We start from the raw sequence: 13,031 nt of genomic DNA on the forward strand, positions 1-13,031 counted from the left end.
ATATTGAGATGTGTCTGTTACTTGAACTCTGTGAAGCATTTATTTGGACTGCAATTTCTGAGGCTGGTAACTCGAATTAATTTATCCTCAATATTATCCTCGAAGCGGGCGAAGGTGTTTAGCTTGTCTGGGAGCAAGTGTCCTCGACATGGCTGGTTTTCCTTTTGTAATCTGTGATTGTCTTTAGACCCTTCCAAATAAGTATTGCGTCTTGAGCCATTGAATTGCAGCTCAATTTTGTCTCTGTACTGATGTCTTGCCTGTTTGATTGCCTTACGGAGGAAATAACTACACTGTTTGCATTCAACCATATTCCCAGTCACCTTGCCATGGTTAAATGCAGTGTTTGGCGCTTTCAGTTTAGCGCGAATGCTGCAATCTAGCCACGGTTTGGGTAGCCACATTAGTCACATTGGGAACATCCCCAATACACTTCCTGATGAACTCAGTCACCGTGTCCGTGTATTCATCATTATCCGAGGCTACCCGGAACATATCCCAGTCCGCGTGATCAAAACAATCTTGAAGCATGGATTTTGATTGGTCAGATCAGAGTTGAGAAGAGTTACAATAAATGCAGTATCAGGATATGTGGTTTCCAGTTTGCATAAAGTCCAGTGTAGTTCCTTGAGGGCCGTTGTGGACTCGGCTTGAGGGGGAATATACATGGCTGTGACTATAACCGAAGTGAATTATCTTGGGAGGTCATACGTTCAGCATTCAATTGTGAGGTATTCTAGGTCGGGTGAACAAAAGGACTTGAGTTTCTGTACGTTATCACAATCACACCATGAGTGGTTAATCATGAAACATACACCACACCCTTCTTCCCAGAGAGTTCTTTATTCCTGCCTGTGCAAAGTACTGAGAACCCAGCTGGCTGTAAGGACAAGGACAGTATATCCAGAGAGCCATGACTCCGTGAAACAGAGTATGTTACAGTCCCTGATATCTCTTTGGAAGGATATCCTCGCCCTCAGCTCGTCTACTTTATTGTCCAGCAACTGAACATTAGCGAGTAATATACTTAGAAGCGGTGGATGGTGTGCACACCTCCTGAGTTGGACTAGAAGTCCACCCTGAATACCTCTTCTCCGCCGGCTGCGTCTTGGAGCAGCCTGCGAACAACGGATCCAATTCGGGAAAGTCGTATTCCTGGTCGTAATGCTTACCGCCACTCTGATATACAAACGTTCTTTACGGCTGTATGTAATAACACAAAAAACGTTCTGGGCTAATAGTGTAAGAAATAACACATAAAAAATCTAAATACTGCAATGTTGCTTAGGAGCTAGAAGCAAAGCTGCCATGTCTGTCAGCACCAGTTCATTGCATTCAATGAGCATCAGGTGACCTCCCTTCAATATTAGTTAACTAGCTAATGTTATACTGCATTTAAAGTCAATCTGGCGACATCAAAATGACGACAAAAGGTTTTACTACATATTATTTGCCTCTTTTTGAATGGCATTGTCGTTCAAAACAATATTATGATGAAACATACAACCCATGAATACATAACTGAGTGACGCATTAAATCTGCTTTTGGTTTGGGTACAGTGAAGAAACCCATAGTGGAGTGTCTGGTGGGGTATGTATGTCGTTTTGAAGTGTATTGAAATAGATTATACAAGTGGTTAGGCATTTTCAACAGACAAATGTTTCTTTAAGAGAAGTAGTACATTTCTCTTCAACCTTCAACCATGAAAGACTATCATGCATGTTATTGATGTAAGTTCTGTATGTCCAGCTAAGGGCAAGGTGTGCTGCCCTGTTTTGAGCCAGCTGCAGCTATGCTAGGTCTTTCTTTGCTGCACTTGACCATATTACCTGACAGTAATCAAGATGGGACAAGAAAAGAGCCTGAACAACTAGTATAGTTGATGTGTCTAAAACGCAGAAACATTTTCTATAACAGACATACCTCTCCCCATCTTCACAACTGTACCTGCACAAAAATACAATTTCTAACTAAATCAATATGGAATTCAAATTTGAATTATGTATGCCTCACTCCAGGGCTCCCGTAGATATGGCTACCTCTGGGTATATTTTAAGAGGGACGCCCATTTCATTTTATGACTCCATGTGTTAACCTCAGTCACTGAGGAGATTTGGATCTTTGGTCTCCTTAACTGCTTCGGGGAAAAAGGCTGCAATGAATTCAGCGACGTTAGAGTTTTAACCTAGTTATCCCACTCTTTTCTGAGTGTGTGAAAGTTATACTGGAATATACATGAACTCTTTACGATAATGTGGTGAAAAAAAACAAACATACATTTGGGATATTATAAGAAAAATAACAGAAAACAAATGGGGGAGAGTCAAATATATAAATTGTGTGAACTACAAAAACAACACGGAGCAATATTTAAATCATGCCTCATGGGCCCATAGATAGATTATTTTCTCATTTCAAAACGTATTTCTCCTTGACAAGAAAAAAAAAAGCTTCAAGAAAGCCTAGGGGGGTGCAGGAAGGTTTAGAATAACATTTGGAGTCTGGAGAGTGAAGTCCCACAGCATAGACGATCCCGACTGACCTCTTCAAACCCATGGTAACGGACACAATTTATTTCAGGACCAACAGTTGAAGTTTTGATAACTTTATTTTCTTACTTCCCGGAGGAAGTCAAAGTTGATGGTAATGGTAAAAATCTAATTTTCATTATGTCCCAGAGAGGAGCTGGGAAAGCAAAGGCCTCTTGACCCAAAAAGTCTGATATGCCTATCTTGTCCTCTTCTGTCCTTGTGGGAGAGCTTAGCCATACCCTGCACTGGATATTTTCAAAGACTCCATCATAGACTGAGAAACACGGCCATTCTAAAGCTAGCCGACATGAATATTATGGCTTTCTGTCTTATTTATAACACATTTGGCCATAAGAGTTCGGGGAAACATATTTCTAGACAAATACGCCACCGGAATATGAGAAACCTAAATATACTTTTGAACGCCTTTGAGGACATGGCGTTTCATAAAGCTATATATCAACTTACTTGGAACGCTGTGGAGTTTGATTTAGCTGTGGACAACACTGTCCAGAATCACAAAGTGAATACAGAGGATCAATTATGGATGATTGACAGAGATAGGCAGCCATTTCCGCACCAGAAATGACAAAGTTTAAAACACTCTCTCCCTCGCTTTAATAAAGCATCTCTGGCAAACTGGGCTGGCAACTCACTGCAGAAACATCCGTCAGCACAGTGCTGACTTGTTATTACATGTCCCATAACCTTTCAGCCTGAGGAGACACTTCACATCCAAAACACTAAGAGATCTTCAATGACTGCTAACCTGGCTGCAATAAGCCATCATCCACTCAACAGTGTTTTAGTGGGTTACATGTAACTAAAAGGGTTCAATGTCAGCAATTCTATTCTAATGAGACCAGGTTGGTTATTAACCTCTTTCAGCTAGGGGGCACTATTTTTATGTTTGGAAAAATAATGTTCCCAATGTAAATGGCCTGTTTCTCAGGCCCATATGCTAGAATATGCATATAATTGACAGATTAGGATAGAAAACACTCTAAAGTTTCCAAAACTGTCAAAATATTGTCTGTGAGTATAACAGGACTGATATTGCAGGCGAAACCTGAGGAAAATCAAACCAGGAAGTGGCTTCTATTTTGAAAGCTCCATGTTCCTCAGCCTGCCTTTGCTCCATTTAAATGGATATCAACCAGATTCCCTTTCCTATCGCTTCCTCGAGGTGTCAACAGTCTTTAGACATAGTTTCAGGCTTTTTTTTATTTTTATGAAAGGGAAAGATAACATCGCGTCGGTGGATTGCTGGGTGTTCGCATGAGTTTTGCTTGCGCAACACAGTGGGGCAGCCATTGACTCTCCCTCTCCTACTGAAAAAGAGACAGTGCCGGTTGATATATTATCGATTATATATTTTAAAAACAACCTGAGAATTGATTTAAAAAAACGTTTGACATGTTTCTGTGGACATTACGGATACTACTTGGAATTTGTGTCTGCGTTGTCGTGACCGCTCGATCCTGTGGATTTCTGAACATAACTCGCCAAACAAACTGAGGTATTTTGGATATAAAAATAATCTTTATGGAACAAAAGGAACATTTATTGTGTAACTTGTGAGTGAAAACATCCGAAGATCAAAGGTAAGCGATTCATTTTATTGCGCTTCTGATTTTCGTGACCAAGCTACTTTGATGCTAGGTGTTCATAATGTTTTGTCTCGTGATCAATAAACTTACACAAACGCTTGGATTGCTTTCGCTGTAAAGCATATTTTCAAAATCTGACACGACAGGTGGATTAACAAAATGCTAAGCTGTGTTTTGCTATATTGCACTTGTGATTTCATGAATATAAATATTTTTAGTAATATTATTTGAATGCGGCGCTATGCAATTCAGCGGTTGTTGATGACAATTATCCCGCTAACGGGATAGGCAGCGTCAAGAAGTTGAGGAACATACAATAACTGTGATTATACCTGTAGTAATTATATTGATGGTAGCTGGGCAGTAGATCGGCCTAGTTTTCATGAAGGTTTGTCAATAGGCCCCGGCTGTTGGGAATATAGCTGCTCTTTTAGAAAGCGGATGGTCTCTAAAATCGAAAGCGGAGAATACAGTATTTATCATTTTTGACATGTCTCTTTTCCAAACGTCAAGAAACCTCCTAGAGTTTTCAGAAGCCGGCTTCTGGGATTCAGCAAAGACCTTCGACAAAGCCGTTATTGCAGAGAAATGTACACCACGGATTATCTAACAAACAAACAGCTACCGACGTCAACATTTCGTGGAAGTCGTTTTTGTTTCGAAGTGTGAATTTTCTGAAAGCCCATCTCCTACAGTCAGTCACTTGGTGGGTGTTTAATTGTTTTCTCAGTCAGTCATTTTGTTCTCTTCTGACTGGAGACTGATGAGGTGCCTCCTATAAAGAAGCATTCCCACTTCAAAGCTACTATTAAGCCCATTACCGAAGCTATGTGTTACCTCCAGAGCACGTGGCTACAGGCATTAAGCCGGGGTAAAGCTGGCGAGACCGATAGACACAGACGCCCTGGCAGTAGCTGTGAGATCACTACAATGCTCCATCTTGACTCTCCAGGCCTGACCTAGAAGAGGAGAAAACTCCTAGCGTCAGCAGCAATCCACGGCTGCCTGCACACAAAGGCCCCCAAATTGCCCAAGAGAAAATGTTAGTCATGCTATGAAGATTTTCCCACATAATGAAAAGTTGGAGCCAAGTTCAATTTTGGTCTAAATCTGTCTGGGGGATCTGAGTCGAGCAAGTCGAGCAAATTCAATATGAAAGTCACTGCTGGGATTTGAAGGGAGTCAGACTGTAATATTAAAGGCTTAGCACGAGGAACTCCAAAGCCGGGCTTTTGAATGTGTGAAGCAGTGTGTTCCCTGTGTAGAACCTAAGAACGCTCTTACTTCCTTTTATTAGGAAGGTATTGGTGGAGCATCAGGACAGGTAGTGGTATGTAGCTCAGAGGGGGTGAGCTCTAACCCTGCCAGAGGACAATTACCCCCAGATAGTGAACTTAGAAGTGGGAAGCGGAGCAAGCAAAATATAAATGTACATGACAAAAGCCTGTCGAGTTTGTGCATGAGTGGGTGTGAAAAAAAGTTCAGAAATACGTCTTTGCTTTCTGAATTCCTTCTGCTGCCAGCCCTGTGGCACTTCTCTCACACTGCAACACCAGAGAAGAAGAAAACACATATATATATATATTTTTGTTTTTTGTTTTGTTTTTTTGTTTTTAAATAGGTGAAAAAACAAAAACTACCACCATTAGATACACCACCACACATTAACTCTCCTTACATTGGAAAATAAGAGGCCATGATTATCTGTGAGTTGGCATCTTGCTTCAAGTCTGCGGATTAAAAGTGAATGAAACAACTTATTGGAGAGTGGCGAGAGACGGAGTCGTGTTAAGTGTAAATGAAGTGAATGTCCAAACTAAAGAAGGGGGGGGGGGGACTTGGCTGTCCACAAACAGCAGTGGTTTAATGAATTTCTAAGTCCCACTTATTGGTCTTTCGTTTCTTGTTTGAATAGCACAGCAACTTTCTTAATCATTCTTCAAACACACAGCCGAAAGAAAACAAAGCATCCAAAGTGTTTTTGGACAGCCACGTTTAGCATTCATGATCTATCGTGGTGGTTCGGGGTCATTTTGTACTGGTCAAATAATTATGCTCTATTGATCTTTCTCCCTGTGTTATTATCACACACTGCAATATACATTTCTCACACGGTCTCTGAAAATACAGGTAACTGCCAAACTAAAGGAACCACCAACATAAATTATGTTAATAGGGCATTGAACCAGAACAGCTTCGATGCACCTTGGCATAGATGTGTCTGGAACTCTATTGTAGGAATGCGACGCCATTCCTCCATGAGAAACTCCATCAGTTGGTGTTTTGTGGATTGTGGTAGAAAACTCTCTCAGGCGCCATTCCAGAATCTCCTATAAGTGTTCAATTTGGTTAAGATCTGTTTACAGACGGCCATGGCATATGGTTTACATAGTTTTCATGCTAATCAAACCCTGCAGTGACCACTCGTGCCCTGTTGGTGGGGGCACTGTCATCCAATGGGGGATAGCCCGTGGTGGCATAGCCATGTTGGCCAAAATAATGGCCTGTCCAGCATTTTTATACATGACCCTACACATGATGGGATTTTAATTACTTAATTAACTCAGGAACCACACATGTAGAAGCACCTGCTTTCAATATACTTTGTATCCCTCATTTACTGAAGTCTTTCCATCCTTTTTGGCAGTTAGCTGTATGTTACACTGGGCTGAGTGATCAGCAAGTGTGGAGAGAGTTGAGCTGCATTCTACACTTTATCAAAATGGATAGACAGATAAAACACCATAGTGCCCTGTGTTCAACTACATTTCCAAATGTAGATATCAGCCATTTGTATAAGAGTACCTTAATAAATATAGAATAGAGCTACCACAGAATTACAATCTGATAGATACGGAATATATATTTACTAACGCAATCATTTACGCCAAAGGAATTTAAAATGAATTCATTGGAACATATTTGTTGTTCAAACACAGGCATACAGTTAGACTACCATGGTAAATGAGAGAAGAAGAAGTGAATAACTGGAGAACTTGTGAGTAATGAGCCCATGGCAAAACTGCAGGGTGATTTGCATTTTCTCTGCAAGCAATGTTCCTCCCTATACTGAAGAACTCACAACAAGTTAGAGCAACAGAAATAGCCAAAGCTGGTGGTCAGGTCACTAAGCTGGTAGTCATTGAAAGCAACAACTGAGCAGCCACATAATGTTTTGGCAGTGTAATATTCAAGGTGGTAACTTTGTAGGTGTTCATTCTACCCTGGCCAGAAAGTACTTTTTACGTAGGATATTTCATCCAAGATAATGGGCATCTACCTTTGTTTAAGTTAAATTAATTATTAAACTACCATGAAAGAGCACTTGCAATGAAGCCTGTCCTTACGTAGTCCACAGGTGGTAGGTACTGGAATTAAAAAATACAGTGCATTACGCAGCTGTGTTTTGCATGGCTGTTCCCAGCACACCGACTATGGCAGAGAAAAGGTTACATTAACATAGTGCAATCAGAACACAGGCCGGCAAGTTTGATTTCCTGTGTGTTGTGATCCATGACAATTAAGTGCATTCATATTAATTGTGAGTAACCTTCGCTATGCTCCAAGAGGCCAACATGTCCCCTCTATCTCCTCCTCCGCTCCCTTCGCTTTCAGTAAAACAATGAGAGGCCTGAAGAGGAGCAGCGGGGTGGGCTTCAAACAGAGCTGTGCTTCTCCCAGCCCCCCCATCTCACCCCAGGGTGCCTTTCTCCTGGCTAAGCTTGGCCTTCCGTGGGCGTCCAAGACGCTGCCGCAGAGTGCCGCTCCCTCCCTCTGTGGTCACGAGTTCACCGGTTTGAAAACATCCAGAGGGCGAACCTGGCCTCCCTCGGTCCCCTTGGCACTAACTGGCCTTTTGCCGTGTGAGGAGGAGTGGTGTGATTTTCATAGCTAGCGGTGCTGAACTTTACAACTCGGCAAGGTGCAAAGGGAGCGTTATGTGGGTTTTTCAAACAGAAATGATTTACGCCAATTTCCCCCTGATTAATGTGCATGCAGACAGAAGGTAAACAGCACAAAGGCAGGTCTGGGAACAGTTTTTCTGTTATCAGATAAAGACAAACAATACAAATATGTCTTTATCTTAATGAAAGCAAGAACTTGGGAGGTTACCTTGAGGCGGAGTATTTATCCATCATTGGTTGGATTTTTTCAAAGGAAGAGAAAAACAAAGTTTTGCTGTTTACCTTGTTTTTCCAACTATGGTTTCTAGCTACACTGTTACTCAGCCACAGTGAGAAAGATGGGCGGGGGAATTTTCTGCAGAAATCTATTAATCGCTTTGGAGTGCAGAGCACGTTGTGTTGTTCTGTGGGTGTGCATGATCTTTCCAGTGAGACCACACCAAAGCCTAGTCGTTTTCCAAGCTGTTAGGATGCTAGGATATTGCCTCCGCTGTATCTCCCAGAACAAATAAATGGCCCTCTGGGGCTACTGCAGGCCATCTCCGAGGATTGGGGGTCGGTCATAAAAGAAGATCTGCCACTCATCTGATAATCACTTTATATGCACCATTCATTGATTCGCATTAAAAAACATCTCTTCGACAGTGGGGCTTGGTGAATAATTGAGAGTGTTCGGCTGTCATTGAGGGTTCCTCCGGGCTGTTGGGACCAAATTAAATTTGAACATCCCTATCTACAAGAACGGAAGATGAGAACTTTGTGGGTGGAAAAAGGCTCCCACAATGCAGTTGCCGTGGCCTAATTATGGTTGAGTGACAGGCCCATCAAAGCTTGCTATAAACGGGCACAGGACAGAGAAAAACTGAATTATCTTAACATTAACTATTATCAAAACAGATTAAAAATAGGGGGCTGTGGGCAGCGAATGCCACTCTTGGTGATGGGGGAAACGGAGAGATATTAAAGACACTCGATCTTATGGTGAGGGCAGCCATGCTTATTAAGGTCTCAGAGACAGAGAATGGCTGGCTTTCTGATGTGGAAAAGAGGGACTTCCTATCTATTAAAACCTAATGGATAGAGTGGTGATGGAATGACAGGCTATGGACTTCCACTCTATGCTTGTTTTAAATGGGCAATGCTATGGGCTATTCTTGTTCAACCAAGCCCATCGCTCTGTGTGAATCAGAGCCTAAGAGATCTCCTGACATAGATCCAATTAGAAAATAGAAGCTATCCAGCAGATGCCAACTTCTTCTGTGTTCACACAGGCAGCCCAATTCTGATATTTTTACCACTAATTGGTGTTTAGACCAATCACATCAGATCTTTTTCAGAGATTGGTCTGATTGGTCAATAGACCAATTAGTGGAAATAATATCAGGATTGGACTGCCTGTGTGAACGCAGCAATGGATGAAGCAAATGAGCTCTGCATAAACTTTTTGTTAGAACTGTACTGAGAATTGAGTGAACGTCAGTAGATGTTCCCCCATGAGGAGGGTAGAACATAACCAGAGGAACAGGTTGGCCAGAATGGAGGTTCATTTATGGGAACTTTGCACTTAAGTCAGTAAGAGAGTAAAGACCATACCTGACAGGGTTACTGGTGAGAGAGACACGAAGGGACTCCAGGCAGATGAGCAGCTTGTCCTCACTGATGCCAGAGCGCAGCTCGTGGACATACTCTTGTGATGACAGTGTACACTCATGCTTGCTGTTCCTCAGTCCTCCCTGCAGAAAAAACGCACAGAAGAGATTCATTATTATAGTACGGAAACTGTAGTCTTATTACTCTGTTGAACATTGACCAGAAAATAGTTGCCAATCCTAACACAGGGGAACATACCAAAGGTATTACAAATACTAGATCAACAGAAAGAAAACAATAGAAACACAGAGAAACCCATAACTTTTATTTAGCCACTGATCTTGATAACTGCATCACAAAAAATAAAGCCTTTAGCTAGGGGTGTTGTAGGTGCCATTTAGGATAGATTTATGGATTTAGGATTTTATCAAGCTGAAGCCCGGAAGAAGGGTTCATGGCCATGGGATCCTCAGATATCACACCTCCTCACAGCACACATCAGGAGTAACATATCAAAGCACTGTGGATTCCAGCAGGTGACAATGACTACTAGTACATTCTAAACTCAGCAAAAAAAGAAACCTCCCCTTTTCAGGACCCTGTCTTTCAAAGATATTTCTTAAAAATCCAAATAATTTCAAAGATCTTAATTGTAAATGGTTTAAACGCTGTTTCCCATGCTTGTTCAATGAACCGTAAACAATTAATGAACATGCACCTGTGGAACGGTCGTTAGGACACTAACAGCTTACAGACAGTAGGCAATTAAGGTCACAGTTATGAAAACTTAGGACACTAAAGAGGCCTTTCTACTGACTCTGAAAAACACCAAAAGAAAGATGCCCAGGGTCCCCACTCATCTGCGTGAACGTGCCTTAGGCATTCTGCATGGAGGCATGAGGACTGCAGATGTGGCCTGGGCAATAAATTGCAATGTCCGTACTGTGAGACGCTTAAGACAGAGCCACAGAGACACAGGACGGACAGCTGTCTCTCATCACACCTGCGGTACAGGTACAGGAGGGCATCAATAACTGCCCGAGTTACACCAGGTACGCACAATCCCTCCATCAGTGCTCAGACTGTCCGCAATAGGCTGAGAGAGGCTGGACTGAGGGCTTATAGGCCTGTTGTAAGGCAAGCCCACACCAGATCACCGGCAACTATGTTGCCTATGGGCACAAACCCACTGTCGCTGGACCACACAGGACTGTCAAAACGTGCTCTTCACTGACGAGTCGTGGTTTTGTCTCACCATGGGTGATGGTCGGAATCGCGTTTATCGTCGAAGGAATGAGCGTTACACAGAGGCCTGCACTCTGGAGCAGGATCGATTTGGAGGTGGAGGGTCCGTTATGGTCTGGGGCGGTGTTTCCCAGCATCATCGGACTGAGCTTGTTGTCATTGCAGGCAATCTCAACACTGTGCGTTACAGGGAAGACATCTTCCTCCCTCATGTGGTACCCTTCCTGCAGACTCATCCTGACATGACCCTCCAGCATGCCAATGCCACCAGCCATACTGCTCGTTCTCTGCATGATTTCCTGCAAGACAGGAATGTCAGTATTCTGCCATGGCCAGCGAAGAGCCCGGATCTCAATCCCATTGCGCACGTCTGGACCTGTTGGATCAGAGGGTGAGGGCTAGGGCCATTCCCCGCAGAAATGTCTGGAAATTTGCAGGTGCCTTGGTGGGAGAGTGGGGTAACATCTCACAGCAAAAACTGGCAAATCTGGTGCAGTCCATGAGGAGGAGATGCACTGCAGTACTTAATGCAGCTGGTGGCCACACCAGATACTGCGTGTTACTTTTGATCCCCCCTTTGTTCAGGGACACATTATTCCATTTCTGTTAGTCACATGTCTGTGGAACTTGTTCAGTTTATGTCTCAGTTGTTGAATCTTATGTTCATACAAATATTTACACGTTAAGTTTGCTGAAAATAAACGCAGTTGACAGTGAGAGGGCGTTTCTTTTTAAATGAGTTTAGATACTGCTTTTGTCCACCCACCTTCACCCACGCTCATCTCCCATGTTAAACTAGCCTTTATCAAATACAGGAAACAAGCAAAGTAAATTAGCCATTTTTTTTTGCAACACCACGAGTTAGACATTTTCTTTGTGGATCACAGTGATTTGATCCATAATTTACATGGTAAACAGGGTAATGTCATTGACAATCTCCCAGTGGTGCTACCATGAAGAGGAGCCAAAACTTTGCCTTCCATCGCCGTATTCAGAGTGAGGGATATGAACGGGGATAGGGAACGGGGATAGGGAACGGGAACGGTGATAGGGAACAGAGATAGGGATGCTCCGGATGTGTTCTAACTTCCCTCAATCAGCTAAGGCTGAACTGACACAGAGGTCTATCCCACAGGGAGCTGCCAACCCTCCCGACTAACATGCATGCTGATCACTAGCGGCCATGCTTCCTCTAAATGGATTCCTGTGTAGAACTTTAAAAGAGAGGCTGGCACATGTTGCACAGACCCTCCCTGCAGCTGGCAAAGACAAACAGACACTTTCATCTCGCATGAACATACCGCTACACAATACTGGTAGTTTTATTGGGTTTCACTGTTGTAGAGCTACTGTGAAATAGCTGATGAGTCGATGCCTCATATCTAAAACAGCATGTCTGTGGTCAAAGACGACTGCGGGAAGGGGCGCATCCAGGACTAGTGACTGAATTGTGTATGGGTAAACAAAAAACGAATCACTGAGTCTATCATGTATATTACAGGGCCTGTCCAAACAGTCCCCCTTGACTGGTTAAGTCATGATTTTCCCCCATCTGTTCAGATCAATTTGTTTTACCTGCCTTGATGACTGAATAAAACGATATACACTAGAGGTCGACCGATTAATCAGAATGGCCGATTAATTAGGGCTGATTTCAAGGTTTCATAACAATAGGAAATCGGTATTTTGGGGCGCCGATTTGCCTTTAAAAAACAAAAACAATTATACCTTTATTTAACTTGGCAAGTCAATTAAGAACACATTCTTATTTTCAATGACGGCCTAGGGAACGGAACGGTGGGTTAACTGCCTCGTTCAGGGGCAGAACGACAGATTTTCACCTTGTCAGCTTGGGGGATTCAATCTTGCAACCTTACAGTTAACTAGTCCAAAGAAATAACGACCTGCCTCTCTCTCGTTGTACTCCACAAGGAGACTGCCTGTTACACAAATGCAGTAAGCCAAGGTAAGTTGCTAGCTAGCAATAAACTTACCTTATAAAAAACAATCAATCATAATCACTAGTTAACTGCACATGGTTGATGATATTACTAGATGTTATCTAGCGTGTCCTGTGTTGCATATAATCTGACTGAGCATACAAGTATCTAAGTATCTGACTGAGCAGTGGTAGGCAGAAGCAGGCGCG

At 42.7% G+C, this 13,031-nt stretch overlaps 1 protein-coding gene across 5 annotated transcripts in view; it reads right to left on the bottom strand.

Annotated features, from left to right (window-relative positions):
• The window catches only part of diaph2 (diaphanous-related formin 2), a 736,531-nt gene that overhangs the window by 548,989 nt on the left and 174,511 nt on the right, over positions 1-13,031 (bottom strand). For all 5 annotated transcript variants that reach the window (XM_029662409.2, XM_029662408.2, XM_029662405.2 and 2 more), the window contains one exon: positions 9,641-9,780. In XM_029662409.2, coding sequence (XP_029518269.1) covers positions 9,641-9,780 — 140 coding nt within the window. The remainder of the gene's footprint in view (positions 1-9,640; positions 9,781-13,031) is intronic.

The sequence above is a fragment of the Oncorhynchus nerka genome, linkage group LG6 (assembly GCF_034236695.1).
Source record: "Oncorhynchus nerka isolate Pitt River linkage group LG6, Oner_Uvic_2.0, whole genome shotgun sequence".
Classification (NCBI taxonomy): Eukaryota; Metazoa; Chordata; class Actinopteri; order Salmoniformes; family Salmonidae; genus Oncorhynchus; species Oncorhynchus nerka.